The 24,960-nt window shown below is 42.0% G+C and overlaps 1 protein-coding gene and 1 long non-coding RNA gene across 8 annotated transcripts in view; one reads left to right on the top strand and one right to left on the bottom strand.

The window, feature by feature from the left end:
* Nucleotides 1-33: 33 nt before the first annotated feature.
* Nucleotides 34-1,771, bottom strand: LOC148050113 (uncharacterized). The gene is made up of 3 exons (XR_015701487.1): nt 1,281-1,771; nt 1,078-1,144; nt 34-865 (listed from the first exon to the last, which is right to left on the bottom strand). It is a non-coding gene; the product is annotated as an uncharacterized LOC148050113 (long non-coding RNA).
* Nucleotides 1,772-1,776: 5 nt separating this feature from the next.
* RAD18 (RAD18 E3 ubiquitin protein ligase) overlaps nt 1,777-24,960 on the top strand; it is a 63,674-nt gene continuing 40,490 nt past the window's right edge. For all 7 annotated transcript variants that reach the window (XM_087744655.1, XM_087744654.1, XM_087744657.1 and 4 more), the window contains exons 1-7: nt 1,777-1,973; nt 2,544-2,625; nt 7,548-7,609; nt 9,069-9,139; nt 17,139-17,494; nt 19,657-19,756; nt 22,497-22,681. In XM_087744655.1, coding sequence (XP_087600781.1) covers nt 1,914-1,973; nt 2,544-2,625; nt 7,548-7,609; nt 9,069-9,139; nt 17,139-17,494; nt 19,657-19,756; nt 22,497-22,681 — 916 coding nt within the window. In that variant the 5' untranslated portion in view covers nt 1,777-1,913. The remainder of the gene's footprint in view (nt 1,974-2,543; nt 2,626-7,547; nt 7,610-9,068; nt 9,140-17,138; nt 17,495-19,656; nt 19,757-22,496; nt 22,682-24,960) is intronic.

The following is a 24,960-nucleotide window of genomic DNA, read 5'->3' as shown; positions in this document are numbered from 1 at the left end:
ATGTGGGTCATGGCGTCCCTTATACATATATAAAAAAAAAAGAATTACTGAGTGCCAGTTCATGGAGCTTGACTTTATTTTATCCAATTCAAAAAACAGACTAGTATAAATCAGGAATAAGACCGTGGAAATTACACTGCTACAGAAACTCACATGAAAAATCAGGCATGCGTGCGCATGGTTTTCAGATAACAGCACATTTTAATCACCAGCAGCTACAAAAGTGAAGTGCTTAAAACAAACCTGTGAAATGAAGGAGGCAAAGTGAGGCATTATTGTTCTGCAGACTAATATAGTTAAATATGCATTGTGTGCGTGTGTAAAAACCTCTGCTACAACAAATTTAATCAACGGGAAGATTTGTAACAGTGTGCAGCATGGAGTGGAGCGTATCAGTGTATCGCAGCGCAGTATCTGCAAGGGGACTGACGTCGTTCCCCTTCAGTGAGCACCATGTGCCATGGGCACTACATGAGCACTGGTGGCATAGCCTTGGTAAATGACTGGCTTCTGAAATTTGAATTGCACCGAGACAGCACAATTTGGTTTGCAATTTTATCCTACGTGACTTTGGCAATGTGCTAAGTTCCCCCAAACTCCCAGGCAATTATTAAACCTTCTGAAACTACATCAGTAGTGCTCAGCCATGAGCATTGCTCCCTGCCATTTTTTTGTTTTTCATCCATAAGGCCATGTATTTTTAGTCTGGGTTTTGCGATGTCCCCTCTGTGGAAATCAAAGAGCCAGATCTGGCCGTGCCCAGGACAGCGGTGATGGGGCTGATGCCCATTTCCATGGCAACCCAGCACAGCCCTGTGCACGTCTGTGCAGAAGGTCGTTCCCATAGCAAAGGCCTGACGTACACCTGTACGGAGAAACGTAAGCAGAAATCAGGACTGGCTGTGAGGTGGTGCAGCAGGTTAGTTGCAGAAGGGAAGTTAGGTAGGGGACCGGTTTTCCAAATCTCATTGACACGTTGTCTTAGATGTTTTTTAAATTAATATCTCCTGGAAGATACGGGTGAACACTCTCACATCTAGCTTATGGGATCACTCAATGACACGTTTCATTTGTTACCTGAGTAAACAACCGATCACAGTGGCCGAGAATCATGCTGCATCCATAAGCTGTCCACGGGAGTTCACTGAACGTGACAAATACAAAAACGGTGCCATTACTTTAGCTCCTGCGGGGATGTCTGTGTTATGAGGTAACTTCCACGGGCGCGTTAAAAAGGGGAGAGGTAGGTACTGAAAATGCATTTGGTGCTGAAAAATTACCTCACTTAATAGTCATCCATAGGATTTTAAAATTTCCCAAGTAGGTGTTTAATTAAACAGCCTTAGAAAATGGGTGTGGGTGGGCACGGCTCCCCAGCGCCGGCCCAGTGACCCGCCGACAGCGGTGCTCCTGCCCGGCGGAGGCCGACCCCGCCGGCCCCGCACGCCCGGTGCCGGTTTCGTGTCAACACAGCCGTTTTCCTTCCTTCTTTCCCTCTTTCCTTCCTTCCTTCCTTGCTTCCCAGGAGCCGTGGCCGCCGCGGGCCGGGCGGGCTCAGGGCTCGGCCTCAACGTGCTCCGGCCGCCGCGCTCGGCGAGGCCCGGCTGCCCGCACACCCGCGCAGGGAGGAGCCCTACTGGGAACCGGGAACAAGACTGTGGGGATGAACCACAGCGGACTGGGGCGCACGCTGCAAAGCAAGCGGCGCCGGCGAGCTCCGCCGCGGCCCGGCGAGGCGGCCTGGCTCCCGTCCGGTCCCGTTCCCGGGACTACAGCTCCCGGCAGTCCGCGGCGCCGCCGGAAGCGCGGCCCGGTGGCGGCGCGCAGGGCTGAGCGCGGGGGATTTGGACTCGCTGCCGGCCGGGCCGGGCGTGAGGCGCGGGTCGGGAGGGGCCGGGCTGGGCCGGGCCGCCATGGCCCTGGCGCTGCCGGTGCCCGAGCCGCCGTGGCCGGCGAGCCTGTCCCCGCTGAAGGTGCGTGAGGCGAGGGGAGGCGCGGCGGGGCCTGCTCGCAGGGCGGGAGGGAGAGAGGGCGGGCGAGATGGCGGCGGGGGTGTCAGCGGGGCGTCCGGGGAGCGTCCCGCGGGGTGGCCCGGCCTCAGGTGGAGCCGCGCCGGCACCGCAGCCCCCTGTGCCCTGCGCGGCTGGCGGGCGGCAGGCAGTCAGGCGGGCGGGCGGCAGGGAGGCAGGCAGGGCGGGCAGGGGCCTCCGTGGCTCTCCCTGGCGGGGGGCCGAGGGCCCGGCCCGCTCCTCCGGGCCTCGTCGTGCCCCGGCGCGGGGCCGAGCGCCGGCGGTCAGCGGGCCCCAGCTGAGCCCAGCGCGGCCCGGCCGTGGGACAGCCCGCCGCCGCTCCTGCCGGCGCTGCCGGCCGTAACGCCCTGACACTGAATCCGCCCTCGCCTGAAGCGGGCGATTTGCCTTAATCTGCACTGTGCGAGAGCACAGCGCAAAAGACTACGTGGCTGGAAGTGCGCGCTTGCTAGCGTGCTGTTCACGTCCGACGTCCCACCGCGAGTTATTCGGTGACCTCGACTTTTCTTGCAGGCAGTGGATGACTTGTTGCGGTGTGGGATATGCTTTGATTACTTCAGCATTGCGATGATCATTCCACAGTGTTCGCATAACTGTAAGTACGGCGTAAGGAGTACGGTTACTTCTCGCACTGGGAGTACCGTGTGTAAATTTCTTGCTCCTGTGGGACTCGTCCCATCCTACTGTCTGGTGTACTAACTTCATGAGTACTAAGTTCATAGAGGCCAACAGAAAACTGTTACTTCCTTTTCATTTTAAATCTGTGTCTCCTGTCCTGTGATTAACGTCATATTTTATGGATGATCACTTAATACATCACTATTGACTTGGTGGTTGTGGTTTAAATGTACTTGAGTTTTAATAAAAATTGCACAGAAACAGCAATTTTAATAAAAATTGCTCAAGAATAGGAGCCAAGGTAAATGGGGCATTTATGGCAAGTCAATAAAGGGGCAGTGACATTGTCCTTCCCTCTATCCTGGGGCTTTTTGGAATTTACAATTAATGTATTTCATGTAAGTGCACCTTCCCATACATTCCAGGGATTACAGGGGTGGCTGTGATGGGAGTGTGTCTTGTCCCTGTGGCTCCATTTAAACCTGACTTGTCGTTCAATTGACAGATTAAGGCAAACGGGTAGGGCCAAAGACGGTGTGCAGAAATTTTCAGTGAACGGTTTGGTCTTCATACCTCCTTCCCAGGAAACGCAGGACTAGAGAATGACCTTGTGGGCCTTATGGGCTGGCACAATCCTCTTGCACCTTATCTGAGTCATAGACAACTATTGAAAAATGTCCTATAAAATATTTTCTTCTTTAGACTTTCAGAGACAAGTCATCATTTGACCATTTATTATTTACTGGCATGTTGAGCAGAGATTACTGATCCTTTATTTCCTTTACAAAACATGTAGCTCTTGTAGCTTAGTGAGCAAGGACGTTTTCCTGTGAGGTATTACAGAGGGGCCCTTTTGGATGAAAGCTGTGAAGCAGCCAGCAACCTTTCCTTTTGCAGTTATGGTTGCACCCTTCTGACAGCACAAACACCTGTCGTCTGGATTAATGCCTTTAAACACCACCTCTTCCTACAATTATTCATTTAAATATCTTTCATTACACAAATAAGCACAAATACAGGCTGGGCAGAGAATGGATTGAGAGCAGCCCTGAGGAGAAGGACTTGGGGGTGTTGGTTGATGAGAAGCTCAACATAACCTGGCAATGTGCTCTCGCAGCCCAGAAAGCCAACCGTATCCTGGGCTGCATCAAAAGAAGTGTGGCCAGCAGGTTGAGGGAGGTGATTCTCCCCCTCTGTTCCACTCTCGTGAGACCCCACCTGGAGTGCTGTGTTCAGCTCTGGGGCCGCCAACATAAGAAGGACAGGGACCTGTTGGAGCAAGTCCAGAGGAGGGCCACGAAGATGATCAGAGGGCTGGAGCGCCTCTCCTATGAAGACAGGCTGAGAGAGTTGGGGTTGTTCAGCCTGGAGAAGTGGAAGCTGCAGGGAGGCCTTAGAGCAACCTTCCAGTACCTGAAGGGGGCCTACAAGAAGGCTGGAGAGGGACTTTTTACAAGGGCGTGTAGTGACGGGACAAGGGGTAATGGCTTTAAAGTGAAAGAGGGTAGATTTAGATTGGATATGAGGAAGAAGTTCTTCACTGTGAGGGTGGTGAGGCACTGGAACAGGTTGCCCAGAGAAGTTGTGGATGCCCCATCCTTGGAAGTGCTTGAGGCCAGGTTGGATGGGGCTTTGAGCCAACCTGGGGTTGGAACCAGATGATCTTTAAACATCCCTTCCAACCCAAACCATTCTGTGATTATATGAACATCTCAAGGGCGGAACAAAATGTAAAGCTGTATGGCAGAGGGCATTAAGTGTTACGAGCTAAAATTTTCCGTGCTGCTCTGTCTGTCTCAGGCTGATATCTGCTGGAATGTGGTAGCGAAGCAGTTTACTGAAAGTCAGATTGGGGGAAGTGCATTGCCTTTTCTCACATTAAAATAAATGCTTATAATTGTTTTGTTCAGAAACTATAGCACTTCTTCTTCCTTACATGAAGGAGGACATTGTAGTTCGGCAATGAAATTTAGTTTAGCTTGGCAAAACTACCGCCATTGAAAACAGCACATTTATGGTGGGGCGCACTGGAAATTCTCTAGAGTAGCTGGTGGTACAGCCTGCCTGTGACAGCTGTGTTCAGAGGCCCTTAACTTTGAAAAGAATCTGTCTCCCTTCTTTTTTTAACAGATTATACATTTAACTTTCCCCCATAAATTGCAGCCAACCTAAGTTTTCTACAATAAATCAAGATTTCTTGAAATATTTCCTACTCGGTTGTCTTTGTGTAATCTCTTCAGTCCACTGAGATTGTACAACTGGAGGAAAAAAGCCCTCTGCCATTAATGAGTGATTATTTGCAAATAGATGAAGATGAAATATGTTTGCTTGCAGAATTTGTTTCTCTTTTTCTTAATGATCTACTACAGGGCGTCTAGCCATCTCTATCATGTTTGCACCTATAGCCATTTAAAATTCCTCCCCTGCTCATTCTTGGGTGACTGGTAGCCTTCAACAGCTCTCTTGACAGTAGTTGTTTAACTTCCACAGTGCTTCGGATTGTACCTTTAGTGACAGAAGAGATGTGCCATTCATATTTTTTTCACATAATAAAAGCGTCTGAAGATGGACATCTTTTTTAATGTGGACATCTCCCCAGGTGGAGAGTGAATTGTGGCTCTGAGATTTCTTATACTTTCAGTCTGAGAGGATTGGATTTGGTTAATTAATATGGCGTGGGCTGGGACAGTTGGATCTGAGTTTTTGTCCCAGCCCTGAATGGCCTCTTCAGACCCGCAAAGCTGCGGCTGGCTGAGCCCACGTGCCCTGCCTTTCAGGTGTGTGTCCTACACCTCTGTCTCACAAACTCAGTCCACTCATGCTGAGGTGGTTGCCTGGTGGGCATGACCACTGGCACGGGGTGTTAAAATGTGCTGCTCTGTTGAGGGACCCTGGCGGCTGGGACCAGCCAGGGGATGGTGGTGGGTGAGGGTATCTCAGCTCTGCGTTCTGCTGCCTCTGCCGTCAGGGTGCTGCCTTCCAGCAAGGGATGGAGCTGGTGCCGGGAGCAGCTGCCGGCCCCAGTGAATCAGCAGCGTGGTGAAGTCAGAGCCTTTATCCCAAGCAGAGCTTAATGCAGTGCAGCCCTGGCCTGGGGCCAGCGTAGCTTGGAAGGTGGGCAGGGGAACCTGGGTCTGTTTGACTTATTCACATAGAAGTGGCTATGGATGTTGGAGGGAGCTCTTTTTTGTCATCCAGGATTTTCCTTTCTTTAAATCTGTATTGAAACTACTACTATGCTTCCAGTTAAGCTTGCTCACTTAAAAAAAACGCCTATGGTCTTCGATATGTTGTGTGTAAATTGTGGCATTACTGACTTTTCTTGTGCCAGGCTTGTTTTATTCCTCTTTCTTCTCACAGCCTTGCTACTTCCACTTTAAACTCAACAGAGATTGTTATTTGCTGGCAGTGACTTGTATACTTTCACTCTGTCATTGTCATTAAGCATCCCATGATGGTTGTCAGATTAAATTCATACTTTGGCATTTTCTTCAGTATACTGAAATGCAGTGCTGTGGCTGAGTCTTGTAATTAGTTTGGTAGATGCAGTTTTACAGGTAGGTTTGGTCTGTTGGTGCAGATGGAAGTGAACTTTGTGGCACCATTTAATTCTTGGTGTATGTGCTGTCTACAGTAGGCAGAGACCTATTTTGTTACCCCAGGAATGGCCAGGCTGAGACCTGGGCCGTGGTGGGGCTATTTCTGCCATAGGAAGAGGAGGCGAGTGGGAGAGAAGGGACTGGGGAAAGAGAATTGTGAGGCCATTGTCTTCTCTGCACATGCCCAAGGCCAGCCCTAGGCACAAATGTTAAGACTAAAAGTTTGTCATTTATTATCCTCGAACATGCTTCAGTTACCCTGGTTCTGAGCAGTGATGGCTGCAAACATAGGTCAGTCCCATTGCTTGCTGAAGGTGACTGGTTGTTGGATGTTGGCAGGCTAGATCTATAAGCTAATTCGTATTCATTCAGTTGAAATATATTTCTTTTTTTTTATGGATTCCTCCCCCATATCACATCTTACTATGTAACGTAACTTTTGAGTATTTAGATGGATTTGCGGTTTTAAGTGTTGAATTAGTGCGTTAATTCTCCTGCTGCTTTTCAGACTCCTTCACGGAGGGTCTTTGAAATATATCTGCTTAGGTAGCTCTTAAAGTGTGTTGAATGCTGAGACTCTGACTGATAATGATCTAGTAAGTGAATGTCTGTTTTGCTGGAGAGTGATAAAACTTTTTATATCTTGAAGTGGTTATGAAAGCTCATAGATAAGTAGAGAAAGTAGAATAATTTCAGGAATTTACTGTGGCAAAATGAAGCTTATGCCATATTTCACCAAAGAATCTATTGAAGCATCCTGTGATGATGATATGACTTGCTTTTTCTGGGAAACATTTAAGCCATCTCTCAGTTAGGATTCCAGTGCTGCTTCCCATCCTTTTTAGCCTTTTCCCTCAACAACAGGTTGGTATTGTTTTAGAAAGGGGAAGAAACACCTGGGAAGAAGAGGAGATAGAGTTTGTCCGGGGCTATGCAGGAAGGTGAAAGCGATCCAACGTTAGTCATGTCAAAAAAAAAAAAAAAGTGGTGGGGGGGGAGTGAGCCATGCAAACACACTGCTTTTAGTGGTGGTAGCAGACTAAGGTTTTCTTGTCTTGCAAAAGTAAACATCTGCTTTTGACAGAGGGACTGAGATTAAATGTTGAAAGATACTTTCATGAAATACGGATTTTTTTGCTACTATGGTAATCTTAACTCTATGGAAAAATGGTGTATTTTCAATATTGGTGTATTGTGGAATAGTTTGCATATATTGTACGAAAAGAAAATACACTGGTGAGGATGTTGAACTGCATTTAGAAGACTGCATGTTTAAAAATTATGTATTTTGTTTTTCCAGATTGTTCCCTTTGTATACGCAAGTTTTTGTCCTACAAAACTCAGTGTCCAACATGCTGTGTGGTAAGTGTTTTTCTTTTCCTCAGCTTGTTTTTTGTTTATTTTTTGGTGAATCTTAGGAGCTTTTGCCTTTGGACTATGCTAAATAATTAATTCTGGTCACGTATTACCACCTTTCCTTTTGGTGAGCAGCTCTTTGGGCAAAGTGTGGTGCTCTTACAACTGGAATTCTCCTGTTTCAGAGCTACTCTTCTGTCAGCATAGGCAGAAGTAGATGGAACATCAAACCTGGGTTTTGGCTCACAGCTGTGTATACAATCTATTGTGAAACATTTAACATTGCCTCCTAAGTTGTTACAATACACTGTCATTTAGCACGAGTGCTGAAATTTAAGCACTTAAATTTTCTGTGTTTGAGTGGCCTCACTTCATCTTTGAAGGAACCTTTAGAAGAGTCCACAGACCACCTACACCTAAAACTCACTGACTCTATTGTGTAGCCTTTTTGGGGACGAGAGGACTATGTTACGCACCAGGGAGAGGAGGCGTTTTCCATGGGAATTAGGTTAAATGTGAAAAGCACTAGTGGCAGGTTTGGCCTGCTCTGCAGGTGGGTGATTATTACAGTCTGACTTGAAGGCCTTTTTTGATTAAAGATCACAGAATGCAATTTATTCTAGGCCTTAATCTAACTTTTCATCTTAAGCCAATTGGGCTTTATTGAACTCCTAAAAATGGTAGGCGGCCTAAAAACAATGAATGGTGCTTCAGGAATATTGGCAAAATAGAAGTAATTTTCTTCTGTGTTTCTAAAGCATGAACCAGACTAGACTTTTCAAGACTGGAAAGCAGATCTATTTGTAGCTTTGCCAGTTTTTAAACATTCAAACAAGTACAGACTACTTGATATACTTTTCTGGGGAATACATTTTACTACCGCCTTCTTTAAAATCACAGGTATTGATAGTAGCAAGACTAATAAAAGCTTTGTAAAAAAAGAGCAGCAGAGAGAGACAGCCAGAGAGATAAAAATCAGAAATTGTTTAAAAAGAATGAATTGAATACACAAAGCCATCTGATAATTCATATTTTCATTCTATAATCACTCAAAAGGTTAACATTTCCCTTCATCAGTTTTCATGCCTTGTTGCTTAAGGTTTTTATCACATTCATGGGATCCTTGGTTTGGTTTTTGAAGTAATTAGAACGAGGCTACAATAAAGCATTGTTGGAGACGAGGTACACTGGATTTTGTTACTTTAGCTTTATGCTTCATTTTTATCTATTACCTATAATTTCCAAGACTTAGAGTTCTCAGGCAGTTATTTTAGTTTGGGATATTTTTCAGGAAAAAACGTTTACGCTTTATGCGTCTTCATTCACATAGCAATTTAGTGGGGGGCGGTTGAAGCATAGATCCAAGAAACAAATTATTGATCACTTGAACATTTTCTGGGTACTTGTTGTTTTCACTGTATTTGAATTTTTTTTCTCCCTTTTTCTTTCTTTCTTTTTTTAATAGGCAGTCTCGGAATCTGACCTGAAAAATAACCGGACATTAGATGAACTAGTAAAGAGCTTTAATTCTGCAAGGTATACTGTAATTTTATTAATAGTCTCTGGTTTGGCAGTTGGAAAGGCAAGTGTGAGTTACTTTGTGTGATCAGGCCAGGAGTCCTCGTAGAGGAGCAGCGTGAGGACTGAGCGACAAAATTGCGGTGTGACAGAAATGTTGTCAAAGATGAATGTTTATGCTTTTGGAAAAATCCTACAGTTTTCTGGCTGAAGGTTGCTGTCCACTCAGGTGATGTGTCGGGGTTGTGTAAGCTTATTTTGGTTTTGCTTCTGGCTAGCTGCCACCTAAGTTACGGTCTCTTTTAACATCTAGGAAGTCAAGCAGATGTGTCAGGATTCTCCAGGGAAAATAATGGTAATAAAGATTTTCTTCTAAGATCCTTCTAATGTGTGCAGGGGAAATTCTGAACAGAAAGATTTTGTCGAGTGGTAATGGTCAACTTGCAAGAGAGTTCTCTTGGTGAAGTCATTGGATGGGAAAAATGTAGGTATTGAGGGACCACAAATGGGAGTTTTCCTGGATAAGAAAAGTAATGGAGTATTGTGCTTTTGCTTGGATTTCTTATCTACTTTTCTGTTTGTTTTTAATTAATTTTTGATCTCCTCATCCCTTTGAAAGACAGGAACAACAGAATAAGTATGACTTGGTAAATGCTTACCACTGTAGATATATTAGATTTCTTGTATTATGTCTCTGTTTTCTTTTGGTTAGAAGCAGCTCTGTGACTTGCGAGGTATTTTGTAGGTGTTCCTATGTCTATGGGAGACAAATACACTATCATCTTTTTCTCTGAAATGAACTTGGAGCTTGAAGTCAATGAGATTCTTGGCTTCATAAGTGATAGGAAGCATAGTTCAGTTTATTGCTTTGTTTCTTGAGAGAGTTTCTCTGTGATGAAAATCTAATCTTCTGTATGACCACTATTAGATTGAATTGATTTTATTTGAAGAATTGAAATTCCACAGTTCCATTATTTTAGCTTGAACTCTGTCTTTGGTGTTCCCTAGTGATAAATGGATTACTATTTTTTTTGGTAACGTCTAATTTTGTAGGGAACAAGTAGTGCTGACTTGGATCCATTATGATATTGAATCTTAAACGTTAATTTTTTTTGACTGCTTTAATGGATCAATATAAATCTTACCAGTCAGCGTAGTTTAATAATCTTTCCTTTTGTGACTTGGAGTTCAATCAATTTCTCAACATCAAGTCAGATCAATAAGACAAAAACTGTAGTGTCCTGTTCAGCACCGGGTAGGGGGTGAGGTGGGAGAGCGCCAGTGCAGGCTTCTTTCTGGCTCTCGGTGACAAAGGCCCAACAACAAATGGCTTACTAAGATAACTGCTTTATTAAGACAGACTCATATGAGGAATATAGGTAGCGAGTAAATCTTGCGTTGTTTCAGATGCTGGGCACCCTGCATTCGTGCCTCTCTCAGCCTGGGATTGTGTTTACTCTGCAGATGGTCCTGAGTTTGAGGGGAACACTGCTTGCCTGGAGGGTGTTATGTGATATAAGTATCATTAAAGCATAAGAGGATTGTTGGTTTCTGCCCTAGCGATGTTGGTACAGGACAAATCTGCTGTCTCCCCCGCTCCTTCCCCATCTGCTTTGTTTCCTTTTAGATGTCCCCAAAACAAATCCAAAGTCCAGGGGCTGATTTTGAAACATGCTAAGCTCTTCTCAAGTTTGTCCAGAATTGACTTTGAGCCTCAGGTAGTTTAGCATTTACGAAAATTAGGCCTTAAATCTTTTCAGTATTTCACAAAATTCAAATGCATTTCTTAAGTCAGGCCTGTAGGGAAAGAAAATGTTAATGTTGGTAGTACTTAGCAAAGTAAAAGCTGTGCTCCAAGGTCAGTGTGTGCATGGAATAGAAATCATTCTAAATAGACCTGAGTGCTGATCCCATTTATACTTCTGCTCAACATTTAGCTCGTGCGCAAGTGTTTGCAGAATTAGAGCCTTCATGATCATTTGTGCTCAGTGAGTGTTGTCTTGGGAGTCCTGCTTCCTTCCCGTAGAAGTGGTGGACTCTGATGTTTCCCAGTAAAAGTGAAGATGCGTCATTCATTATGGCCCATTAACATCATATTCTGTGTGAAAGGGTAGAGGAGCAGTTTTGAATAGGCTTTAATAGGTCTGAATTCATGTTGCCCTGCCCTTGTGTTCAGGTGCACACAGAGATCCTGAGCAGTGGTGGAGTTAAGGGAGTGCTTTGCTCTGATCAATTACGCCCATCGGCTCCTGTCAGGGTGAGGGCAACCTTTGCTCAGCTTTCTCTCTGCTGCTTATGCTGTGCTTTGCAGGCAGAATTTATCGCTCTGATCAGGTCAGGAGAGCAAGACAGCGAGTGCTGTTTGCACCATCTTTCCTTCAGTTGCAGTGAGGCCAGTGTCTTAAAAAATAATGATTTGGGATTGTTTTGAAATTAATTTCATTGTCCTCTAATAAAGAGATTACTTTGATGAAAATTGTCAGTTTCTACATCACCTAGTTAGAAAATTTATCGATAGAAATTAGAATTATACTTGCGTAAGTATAAAACTAGTCCTTGCTGAAAATGATCTGTCCTTTTTTCATACATAGGGAAGAAAAATATGTTTTTACTTTCGAGTTTATATCGTAGTTTCCTAATCAGGGTTACTTCACGGCTAGTGAGTCAGAGGAATAAACACATCCACTCTGAGTGCTTGAGAGAGCAGGTACCGTCATTTCTAATACACCGACTAAACTTCCAGGAGGACTGCAGAAGGAATTTCAAGGAGAGAAATTGTCCTTTAGTACAGTTAGGAACAGCTCACAGACGACAGTCCTAGGAAGATTCACGACCCCATCTCTTCCCCAGAATTAATTTATGTGGAAGCACTGGATTCCCATCTACTTTCTCTGCTTCATAGCTGCTTTGGGAAGGGAGAAGTAAATGGACCATAAAATGGGAACCAGGATCTTGATGAAGGAGGACACTGGAATTTTTTTTTGTGGGTCTTGCAGCTCTGAAGAAAAAATATTCACAAGATGTTTATAGTGTTATTAAAGCATGCTTGGCAGAGAGAGTATGCTGTATAGAGTGAGTTAAGATGACCATCCATTTTTAGTTAAACTAAAAGAAGCCTAGCTCCCCGTCCTAACCCAAGCCAGCGATTAAAGAGGATGGGTCTCAGAGGAGGATTTCGGCAGTGGTTGTTAACAGTGCACGTTAGGACTCGCTAACATCTCGTTGATTCATCTTTCAGCTTTTAAAGGGTGCCTGTGCTCTTAAGCTGAGGTTTGTCAGCTGTGACGCATTTATTGCTTTTGTGCCAGGAAGGTAAAATTGTATCTGCTAAAACCTTTCAGAGCTGAAAGTAGTCTGCCTTAAATTCTTAAGAGCATGTAATAGATAATGTTGAAAACTGCAAGCAAAACGCAGAGCTTTTTGAAAACGGTGCTGTCCTGAGGTTTGCCAATAGAATGAGTTTGTAGGCGAGCTGGACAGTCTGGTGATGGTAGAGGGTGGGCTTCTCCATTAACTGCATGCTTTCTCTTGACTCTGCTGTCTCTCTCTGAATGATGGATGAATCTTCCACTCTAGTCAGGCTTGTCCTAATCACTCCAATAACAACTATCAGAATTCCTGTGAATAAAGAGAAATTTGAGTAATTCACTCTGGTGGTGAAGGAGGGGAGTGGCAGCTGATAAAGGTGCTGTTGGGTAGCCCAGGGCTGCGTGTGAAGTGCTGGTGGTGCTCTGGATCCTCCATCCCTGGGGCGCCCGGGTTTGGGGTGCCCGTTGGTGGGGCGCAGGTCTGGCAGGGCCACTAGATGTCATCACACGGCCAGCGAAGCTGCTCAGCGTGCCCAAAATACTGCCTTCTGGGAAAAGCCAGTCTGGGACTTTTCTCTCCTCTTTTGAATTTGGTACTAGTGTTTTCTGTATTTTCCCACAAAAAAAAAAAAAAGGCATACAGAGTTTTCATGTGTGTTTTCGCAAACAAGTTTTCATATTCTCATCCTAGTGTTCTTTCCATTGATTCTGTGCCAAAATCAGATCCCTTCGGAAAGTCTATTCATAAGTCTTTATCCTTCAATACGAGGAAAAATGCCGTATGATTATTTGTAGACCAGTGGTGTAATTAAAGCAACCTTTATTATCAACTTATTGTTAGGGTAGGTTTTGGGTTTTGGGTTGTTTTTCCAGTTTCTCTCTCTCTCTCTCTTTGTTTTATACCAGACCATATTTTATTGAGACAACTGTTATTACAGAATCTGAATTTTCTGTTCAGGTTTCTCTATTTTGGCTGCCTTCATGCAAATATTAACAAGTTGCGTTTGAAGTGAGATGGTCTTTTATTTGAGTAGTCTGTTTTGTCAGCTCTGGAGTAACTCTCTTGAGTTCAGAAGTCTATCCTTTCGTGCAGAACTCATTGCAAAAATGCCGAGTCTTGCACTCTGAGCCTTTTGCTGCGTGTCTGCCGCCTGCTTCTGTTGGCCGCAGAGCTGCCTTCCTCCCTCCAGCTCTACCTTCAGCCTTTATCGGAACTGCTCAGCTGCCCCTTGCTTGGCTTTGCAGTCCGTCTCGGGTCCAGGCCCACCTCCAAACGTGCATTTTGGCCCGGCAGCCTTCCTGAGGGACAAATCAGACTACTGAAGTTTCTCCTTCAGAGAATTCGAGGTACTATAAGCTGTACTATTGTAATACTTCCTGAGAAAAAAATGTTGAGAAAAAGATATACGAATCACTCTTAAGTCTGGAGAAAAGATAAACGGATTGTGAAGTTTGACTTTCAGGAGTGCTGTCAGCTAGTGTGAACACGTTGGGAAATACATTTTAGCTAGTGAATACATGTTGTGGAAAAATAAACAGACATAATCGGTGGTAACAAATAGTAGAATGTGTTACTTTGACAAGAGGAGGAGCTCTCAAAAGCGATAGAAAATACTCTGAAAAGATGAGGGAGATCAGTTGCATTCTCTAGATGAAGACAATGAATATAGGCAACTGGCTAACTGTTCAGATATTTTTGCCTTTTGGGGCTGTATTGTTCTTTATTTTATGGGAAAACTAAACTGTGATGTGATGCGAAATGATTACATTTACGGATCTGTTTTATGGTTTCTGAGCCATGCAGAATTTAGCATGCTGTAGCATAGGACGCTGGGCTTTTGTGTAAAAATGGTTGCTTAACAGTCAAAAGAATAATATGATAAGGCTGTGTGTTGACTTTGATTAGCTACTTTAGTGGTATGCTACCTGTATGAAAACCTGGGGGAGCCTGAAGAAATAGACATTTTTTTTACATAACCAAAAGATAAATTCCTTGTTCAAAAAGGGGGAAAAAAATTTTAAAAGTACATCTTTGGTTGAACACCCAGCTGCATCCTTTGGAGGGTTAAACTTTGCCTAAGTGTATAAGGAATAAAAGGCAACTAATTTGTTTGCTTTTGAACCTGACTGTAGAATATAACTGTCTGTGATGTGACAAGTCTTCTGAGGCTATAGTTTGTAGCCTTTAAGTTGAAGAATACCATGCATTTATCTGCAGTAAAATGATATACTTTGTCTGCCAATTATTGCTGCTAATGGCCGTGTTGAGCAGATCATGCTGTCAGACCTTTCTGGTATTTCTGTGTGAAATATACTCCTTTTAAACAGCAAAGCAGGAGTGGGACAGGGCTGCGTGAAGGTACTCTGTTTATGGTCCCATTACCTAGCTCCTGAGTTCCCCGTGAAGTTGATCCTACGCCAACAGTAGCTAGACCACTCTGTCTGTGTCAGCTGGGGAATTAACCTCCTGAAAAACTTCCAGACCATATCTAGGCATAAGCAGACAGAAAAACATAGTTTTGCTGCCAGACTTAATTGCACTTGTTTGCAGTGCAGAAAGTTAGAGTGTTTTGGGACAGACGTGAATTGCCACTGACAGATGTGGTCATCACATCCAGTAATCCGGGAAACTTAAACTCCAAATCGGGCTTCTGAGTCTGGCTTGTATACAACCAGTGCAGAGTGTTCGGTGTGCTGAGCTCATCGTTCTGGTTGTTCACCAGGAACCTAACTTAAACTAGTATAATTGTGGGGTCAGCTGGTGACTTATGTATCTTTTAAAAATTAGTTGATATATACAGATGTTTCTTAATTAGTTGTCCTTCTCAGACATGAAAAATCTTTATCATAAAAGACTGAAACGTTTTCCAAGTAGTTACCCAGTGCTGAACTGTCTTCAGCACAGCAGGGACTGGGGACATGGAGGCACAGAGACATGCAAGGTATACCGTGCCTTTTGGTGTAGGGGCTCTTAGACTCCTCAGCATCCTCAAAAGCGATCCCTGTTCCCACCCCTCCCTCTTGTGTTATCCTGCTATAAAGAGAAGTGAAGGGGAGGTCCTCCCTACCCTACTTAGCAAGTGGGGACAGAGTATCTCTAAGAGGTGAACCCATCTCCTCCATTTGTTGTTAAAGGGACAGGTCATTTCCTTTAAGATTTTCTGTTTTTTGTAAGCTGTCCCAGGGTGTCAGAGCTTGTAGATGGTAAAACTTTTTTTGTAATTGCCTTTTTTTTGGGTAGGACTTCTGAGGATGCAGCAGGCTGGGGCTTGGTGGGCGGTAGTTGTGAGAATGGCAGCAAGTCAGGGAGAAAGCTAACAAACACCTGGGCAGCTGTGCAGGCTTTGCACTCTTGGAGAGCTCAAGTGAATGGTGTGCAGGTTGCCAAGAGGTGATGGAGCGGTGAATTAAAGAGGAATAGGTTAATGACTGCATGTGTACTTCTGCTGGCTGTTTTTGGCTGGATGATACGATTGTTGTGACCCTCAGGATGTGAAGGACTCTAGTCAAAGTAGTAGTGGGTAAGAGTGGGACATGTGGTTTGTCTGTCATTGACGTTAGCTGGGAAAGCCTTCCCCCCACCTGTGATGATACAGGAGTGAAAGTGAACCACAAGGTACGCAGGCAGTCTAGACAGCTGCATTGCTATGCCGTCCCCATCTCCCTGCCAAGAATACAGTCTCTGGCTTAATTTATCTTAGACTGATCTGTATAAAATACATGGTAAAATAAACAGGATTCTGCAAAAACTCCTGGGGTGGGGGTAGGAATAAAACATGTCTTTAAGATTTTTTGCAATTGCCTGAGTTAGGACAACTGTGACTTTAATACTTTTAGCTTTGAGGTAACATGAAGAATTATAACGAGACAGACAGGAGAATGAGCCTTCTGCTGTTACCGTGTTCCAACTGATAAAATATTAGTTTATTTCTTTGAAAAGAGACTTCTGTTTAACTTACGGCTTGACATTTGCTAGCCCTGAGGAGGGTAGGGAGTACAAGTGGCGGGTAAAGAGTGCGTAGATGGGTGGCAAGCGTTCTGGTGGAGGTTGAAGTGAGCTGTTCTTGAGGGCGGTTATGTTTTTCCCTTATTTTATACGAGAAGAGAATGGAGGGTTTGTGCTCTTTGGCTGGTCATCGATGGAACGTGACAGAAATAGTTTGGGTTAGCTGACACTCTCAAGAGTTGACAAGCATGCAGTTATCTCTTGGTGGGGTTCTGTTCAGTTGGCTGGGCGCCGAGCAGCTGTGCTAAGGAGACCCACAGTAAGGAGGGACAGAAGGAATATGGCAATGCTTTCTGCTAAGCTCTTTGGTTTCAGGAGCCTCTGTCACAGCTGGTACAGTGCTTGAAGTACTCTGACTTGAAAATGGTCATCTACCATCTTCAAGTAAGGGGGAAAACTTTTTGTCCTTTACTATGTTCCATGTGATGTTTTGAGAGGCATTTTATTACATTTGCAAAATGTCATTTATTATGTTTGAAAATCAGGAAGATAATTCTTTGATTCTGTAGAGCACGGTGGGGCTCAGCTGGTGTGCTCCTACTCCTGGTTTGTGTGGGCCAGCCAATTCCCAAGTGCTGCAAGGGGGAGAGGGATGAAGGAATGGAAGAAAAGCTCCGTCTGTTTTTGTTCTGGTTTCTTCTCAAAGAAAAAGCTAATAGTGTTCAGTGTAGCTAACTGCATGTTGTCTTCTGGATGCCTCTAGACAACAGCTGTTCCAGTTGGTCTTGGATACTCCACTGATTTCATCTCCATTGGCCTGTAGCAGGCATTCTGTTGGCAAAACCCACATTAGGGGTCCTGTTTCTTGGCCAGTTTTAAAAGAAGAGGTGCCAGTGATTGGCAGTTTCTTGAAAAAGGAAAAAGTTTGCACCTTGACAAAGGCAGACGGCCTGGAAGGAACAGATCAGAAGATTTTCAAAACTGAGGAACATCATAACCTTTACGGGAGTTCTGCAGAGGTTGATGGTAAAGACAGTGAAGTGGCATCACGAAAGAGTCCTGAGTGCACCAAAAGTCATGAAAAGCCTTCGACATCTGTGGTAAAAGCAGTCAAGAAAGGTGAGATGCTTAATTTTTGGTTTTTTGTGGTGTTCTCTTCCCCAAGTCCGTGGTTGTGGTTGGCTGTATGCATTAGAGTACCTTCAGTATGTGGCATTCATCTCATTTCTCTGCATTGTTCTGATCTGCATTGGCATGTTCAGATGCTTCCCGTTTAACTGAACTATGCTTCATTCAGCTTACTGCTGATGTGGGCCAGCTCTCCTACAGGCATATTCTTGATGAGGAAGTTTGGGCTGATGCCAAGTAATTAAACAGAGTTCAACACTTACAGATTCCTTTGCTTTGAGTAACAACTCTAAAAAACAATAGTGGCACAACAGACTTGCTCAGTAAAAAATGAAGTAATTTTCTCTTTTCCTTCCCCTTAATGACTAGATAGACAACACTGACATTCATTCTGCTCTCATATCCTTAAGTAACCAGAAGCAAGGTATTTTATAATGTGTTTGTTATTTGAAGGGTGCAACCACAATCAAAATGTTCATGGTTTCAGTTTTGTTGATGTTCCTATTCATACACTCTCCAGAAGAAAGTAATCTGCTTTGTTCTTCTGTAATTCTACAGTGTTAAGATTAATGTATTTTGAAGCATGAAAATGCCCACTTATGCTAATCAACTACAATAAAATGACAGAATCCTCTTAGTTTTCACATGATGCCAACCATCCTATTGACCCAATTGAAAGCCTAAATTAAAATAAAAGACCATGTAGGAGTGCAACACTGCTTCTTATTAGTTCATATTTATCTGTTCTTTTGTTTAACAATTTATTCAGCTGGAACTCTGAAGTTCATATTTATTCATTAGCTGGGTAAATACTGCTTAAAGATGTAATACAGCCAGCAAAGTAGCCATATGAAAATGGCATCAACTTAGCCAGAAGTTATGTTTCCTAGTTTTATGCATCAGACTTGCTTGCGTTAGTAATTTAAAACTCAGATGAAATTTTACTGCTCATTTATTCTTGAGCAATTGAAATTTTCACTTGCTTACCATTTTATGACCTTATTAAATCCTCGAGCATGCATTACATTGAAATTATTTCCATAAATGCAAAGTAGTTGGTCAAACAATATAAATGAAAGACTTGAAATGAGGCAATGCTGCAGTGGTTTTAGTAAGTATTATTTGTTCCTGTGCTAAGAATTGAAATGTTAACTTCAAATACAATAATAGACTGCTCAGAACTATTGTGTTATGTTACTGCCCCAACTTTTTTTTTGTTTTTAACCTTTGACTAGAATATGATGTCATGGGAGTCAGGAATTGCAAAGCAGTGTTACCAGATAACTCTCTCAATTCCCACAACATTTCACAGCATTTTTCATAGGTTGTTTTTTGTTTTGTCTTTTAAATCAAAACCAACTTCCTTCATACTAATACAGAGGATGTCAGTTAAAGAATCTTTCTCATACTGTTCATTTAAAATTAGCCTTTTGTTTTTGACGTAATGTGACTGCTAAAGACAAATATTTTAAGTCTGTGGTTTTTTTGACTGTCTTTACAGGTAATGTTTCTAAGTGCTTCTTGACAATAAGATGCAAGAAGAATTCTGAGTTGGGTGGGACCATGGTATGGGGCGTTTGTGAGCCTCTGAGCCCAAGTCACAAAATCTAGTTATCTGTACTAAGAAATGAGTATGAAGCATGGTTGGATTGTAGGATTCCTGTGAGGCTGAGTTAACTCATGTATTGACAGCCCTGTTGAGAGCCATAGACTGGGAACATGACGTTGATATGAATAAAGTGTGTGCTATATTGTTGTATCGAAATGAAGCAGCTTCCTTTATTTAGGAGTGAAATACTGCAAAAGTGAAAGACATTAGCATGGAAATATGCTGCTGTTTATATTAGCCTCTAGGTTTCTGTGTAGAATGTATGTTGTTCTAGATTTTTATTAGAGATTTCATTCCATCTGACTGCAGGGAAGTGACAGCCATTCCGATATTACATAGAGAGGAAAATAAGTGTTCTGGAATGAAAACAAGAGCAAAAAATGAAGATTCTGGATAGACGTGCCAGATCTTTTAAAAAAAAAAAAAAAGAAATCTGGAATTCTGAATTTTCATTTTCTTCAATCAACAATTAGTTTTTCAGATTAAAACATTTGCTCTTTGCTGTAATATACATGCTAGTAAATTCCTTCTCCCTTGCTTTCAGTGGATTGTCCTGTTTGTGAGGTTGCTATTCCAGAGCAATATATAAACAAACATCTGGATAGCTGCTTGACAAGAGAAGAGAAGAAGGACAGCCTCAGAAGGTAAAAAACAACTTTAAGAACGTTTATATGCATGTAGCCATTTTTCTGCACTGCTGAAATAAGAAATATTAGTTGATGGGTTATAATACAGTGGATTGTGTTTGTTTCTTGGTTGCCTGCTGTATAGATCGCTCTAAAATCACTGTATAAATATGATAGCGGTGATTTTCCCCTCTCAAGAAAGTATGTGGATTGTCAGCAGAATTACTTTTTGGCTTTTAGAGGCAAGAAAACCCTGGACAATGTTTTAAAGACTTCAACAGAGGGAGTAAAACTTAGTCTGTATGTTATTTTTGTCACATTTCTGCTCACTAGCATTAAAATTCTATTCAGATAACACTTATTCCCATTTTTCACTTGGTGAATGAATTGCTTCCCCTGAGCCAGATGGGCCAAAAGACAATTGCTTCACTAGCTGTCAAGTTAAAAAATAAAAATCGTACCTTAGTCTGCTCACTGTGATTCTTTTCAAGTTGCCTCAGTCAAGGTTGTTTCTTTAAGATCTCAATTTCCATAAGATTAATGCATGCCTTTGACATTATGCCTCTGCCCTAGAATTTGTCGTGGTCGCCACATTCACATCAGAAGTGTAGATTTCAGTTTGTTTTACTTACTAGCATAAATTTAGGCCATTATTATTTCTAACTGATCAGACTTAAGAACTGCAAGGGACTTTTACTGCATGCCGTTTTTACTGCATGCTTGTATTTCAAATTCTTCTGAACCTCGAATTAGAAAGTAATTTTATGTTAAAGCTCTTATTTTGCCCAGTCATGCTTAGAATGCAATCTATAAGCTAAAGGACTTGGAAGACGAATAGATGGTAAATTAATATTGAGATCTGATTTTACATTTGAATTTTCATTTGGGATGTTTTTAGTGTTTTCTCTGTTCTTAATGAATGGAAATAAAAGCCAGATCTTTCTTTGGTGTTAAGCCGATGTCCCTAACAGAATTTTAAACTTTCCTTATTTTATCTAGACTGCTTGGATCTTAAGAAAGTATCATGCAAGATACTTCTCCTTAGGGACTGGCTATCACGTATTTAATACTGCCCTTTTGGCAATGTATTTATTTTATACCAGTGTGGTTCGTGTTTCAGTAACAGCACATCTCTAGTTCTTCTCTGAGAAATTTTAGCTCTGTTTATTCTCAAATTAGGAGCACATGGCATGCTATGTTAACAGTTGAGCAGTATTTCAGCGGAACTGATAATTTAGTCCCCAAAACCTGCACAGGATTAATTACAACAGGTAAGTGTATGTTCACAAAGAACACTGCATTTCTCAAGGATGGGGAAAAAAACCCCACCAATGTTAAGATTCAAAACTGTTGTGAACTGTTTTTACGTAGCTGTCTGCTTGCAAAGCTGTCATCACACTTCTAGGTCATGATACCAAGCTCTTTCAGGGCTTTCAAAAGATTTAATTATTCAATGACATTTTTTTATATTTCCCAAAAGAATCTGCAAAAAGTCTTTTTCCTGAAAAGTGTTTTGTGGTAATGCATCTTTTTTTGCCAGCTATGCTACAGGGGCTATATGAAAGTAAATGAATTAATGACAATTTTTGTGTAAGCTTTTTTTTTTTTTTTTTTTTAAAACTTTGAAATTCGTTTTCTATGTGATAAGTTTAAAGTGCTGAATACAGTTTTCAAATAAGTCTCTTGCTTTCACAGTGGGAAGCTGTTAATTTCTCTGTAATTCAGAGCAGTGCAGCTGAACTTTATTTTGCTGCAGGAAGAAAAGTGTCTCTAATTAAATGCTGTTCTTCTGTAACTAATAAATGATTTAAGTTGAAGTAGATGAGTGAGGCAGTAGATGGATTTCGGTACCTTTTGTTGGCTAGTTTGAGTGTATTTCACCAGGAGGTGTAGGGAAGACTGAAGTAATTTGTGCAGAAGGAAACGGTTCTGCTAATTTTAGATGACAAAAGTTGTAGTAGGACTTGAATTTTCTATGGCAGTTTCCTGTAATTAAGATGTTTTCCCTGGTTGTGCCAGGAACGTTGAGTGCTTCTGACATAACGCAGTGTGAAGGAGTAAATTTTGGTTTTAGATGTTATTCATCTGAGAGCACTATTCATTCTCTTTAATGTCACCTTCTGTATTACCAAATTACCCTTCTGTTAGGTGGGAACTACAGATTTGCTTTCAGGTGCACGACTGTATCTTTCTCAAAGTAATTTTCCCAGAAAGCTGAAAAATCTCCTAATTAAAGTTTTGGCTTGCAGTTTTAATGCTTTTAAAACTTCAACTGATTCAGGTAAGACATGGCCAGTACTTGGGTGGAAAACCTGTGTTTCAGCAATCTGAATCCAGTACGCTTCCTTTTGAATTCAGAGTGAATGTAAGCTTGATCCTAATGAAGACGAACAATACTGCGTTTGCTGATATGATTCTGAAGCCTTTACTGTAGATATAAAAAATGGAGCTGCAGTACTTGTTACATGAGCAGTGTTTGCATCATTTCCTAAAGAAAATCAGTAGTAGACCTATTGCTTTCTGCATGTTTGAAATTTTCTTTGTGGTAGATGGAAAAAGTCTTCTGGCTTCCTAGAGCTGTTGCTGTTGCATCTGTAATAAACTGTGTAATTGGTTGTGGGTCTGTCACGGCTGAAAAGATTTTTTTCAGGTATTTCTTACCCAGAGTGGGTGAAGTACCCTGTCAAAATGTAAATCAGTACTTTAATTTTCATAAGAGTATTAATTAAAAAAAGTTTGTTTCCTTTTCCTTTTGCAGTTCTGCTCACAAAAGGAAGCCTATGTCTAAAGTTGTTTACAACTTGCTCTCTGATCGTGATTTGAAGAAGAAGCTAAAGGAACATGGTCTGTCTACTCATGGGACTCGACAACAGCTCATTAAAAGACACCAAGAATTTGTGCACATGTATAATGCTCAGTGTGATTCTCTAAATCCCAAATCAGGTAAGTTAGAAATTCTAGGAAAGTTGTTACCATTGCAAACTATTTGTATGCATTTCTCCTTCTCTTAGTTCTCAGGGTAGGAATAAGATTGGTTTGAATATTTGGGAAAACTGCAGCTGGAAGGATTTATCTTATATAAATCAAGATTAATGCAAAAAAAGGAAATTTAATGAATACCAGAATTGTGTTGCTATACTCTGGAAGTATCCAGCAAGGATGTAAATTTGTGTTGAAATTCTTTGATACTTCCTGATTTACTAACGCTGTTCTGAAAAATATTCTGTGTTGTTATTGACTTTGCATTTTAATGAGTGCCTTTAAATTAGACTCCGAGGCTTTTGATCAAAAAATTGGAAATACTTGAGGTTCTTAGTAAGTGAATGAATTATTGATTTATCTTTTGTTCTGAATTTGTTCTCTTCCTCCTATACACCGAGACTTTTACATTTTTATTGGATTTAATTTCAAAATTAGATTTCTTTTTGGAGATAATAGGTAAGGGTAGAATGAATTACGAAGAAGGTGTTAATGTTTTGCTGGAGTTTGTATCAATTTAGGTGTTTGGCAGCAATTTTATGCAATTAAACTCAGACTGTATATGGCATTAAACAGCTGTATGGGATAAGGAGAAGTGTTTTAGTCTCTAATGTAGTGCAATATAAACTTCCTTTAAACAGCAGTCTATTGTTCGCATGTGCTCAGGCTTAATGCTTGGAAAATGCCAGGGCTGGAACAGGGAGGATGAGATCTGAGTTAGGGTATTTGTGCTGCCTGGTTTTGTAGGCAGTGTGGCCATTTTTTAAATTTTGAATAGCATGTATGAGCTAGAGGGAGAATTGTCCCAGCTCATCTTGTTATATTCTCTTTTCTACAAGATGAAAACATGCATCTTTTTTGAAGATTCGTCATCTCTCAATTCAGTTCTGCAAGTGATACAAGTAACAGCACAAATACACTGGCATGTGTGGGTGAGGGATACATGTCAGATTTATAGCTATATTTTTTTTTTTATTTGATTAGAAGCTTATGGCAAACAGTCCTTTTAAAGGAATTTCTAACAGGATCATGTTCTGATACTACTCTCCTGGGAGCTGCACAGCCGTTAGTGTCCTGGAAATTCTCATATAGCTGGTATTGTATTTTCTGCGCTGTTTTCAGAATGTAGCTTGCTGTCTGCTAGGTCTATAGCGTAGGTCAGTCCTGCGGCTGGCAAGAGCTGGTCTCAGTTACTTCAGAGGTAGAGAGATGAGAAATATTGTTCCTCACCCTTAGTTTGGTCTCTTTAATTGTCATGGTTACTTAGAGACTTAAGTCCTGAAGCACAAGTTCACCATTTCTTCCAGAAGTTGTAAACAATTCTGAATGTTTTTCTGTGTATTGAAGGGCTCGGAAACTATTTGGACCAGACAAATTTTTGGTCTCGCTGGCAGTGGGACTGTCGGGAACTGAATGAGTGGGCAGGCAGCGCAGGCAGGGCAGAGCAGTGAGCCGGGAGCTGCAGAGCTGCTCGTGCACAGCTGGGTTCAGCATCTCTGTGGGTCAGATAGCGTACCGCTGCAGGTGCACAGCTAAACTTTGCATTTGCTATTGGTTGCATATCCATAACAGAAGTAATTTGGGGCCAGGGGTGAGAAGTAACCTTTGAGAAGGATGCCAGATTTAAACACAGTAAAAACCACTTAATTTGTCAGTTATAATTTAACAAATTTGACAGTATAGGGAAGTATTTATTTCAAGTGAATATTAAAAGCTCATATGTTTACTCTGTGCACATGTGGTTTTATATGTGACCAGACAGTTGGAAACGCTGATTATCCACAACTTCTACCATGGCATTTCAAAAATAAAGTATGTTTTTGGTGTTCAACTCCTTCTATTAAACAGGCAGAACCAGCAGATGTGGTGCTTTTTGAAAAATAAAGCCAGTCACTGAGGACTGTAAATACGAATTTAGCAGCCAAACTTTAGGCTCCTGCTTCTTGAAATCTTGATTTCACTTAACCAGCTCGTGGCTTGGATTGTGGGAGCAAGTGTATGAGAAAAGCGAGTTTGCAACCAACACTATTTTCTTTTTCATTTTGCTCCTTTAACCGTTTTAAGAACTTGACTAAGAAGGTTAAGTGCCTATGTGATTTAGGTGCCAAATGTCACTGCTTAGTTTGTGCCTAAGCACTTCCAAAAATAAACATAAATGCTTTCAAAAATTGTTTTCTAGGACTTCAGGAAGTCTCTGGGATGAGAACCAGCACACACAATTAAGACTGTGTTTGACTTCAGCA

This window comes from Nipponia nippon, unplaced genomic scaffold, assembly GCF_047370975.1.
Source record: "Nipponia nippon isolate SJK-2023a ecotype South Korea unplaced genomic scaffold, ASM4737097v1 scaffold_9, whole genome shotgun sequence".
NCBI lineage: Eukaryota > Metazoa > Chordata > Aves > Pelecaniformes > Threskiornithidae > Nipponia > Nipponia nippon.
Note: the sequence above shows the minus strand (reverse complement) of the source record. Positions and strands in the feature narration are given on the sequence as shown.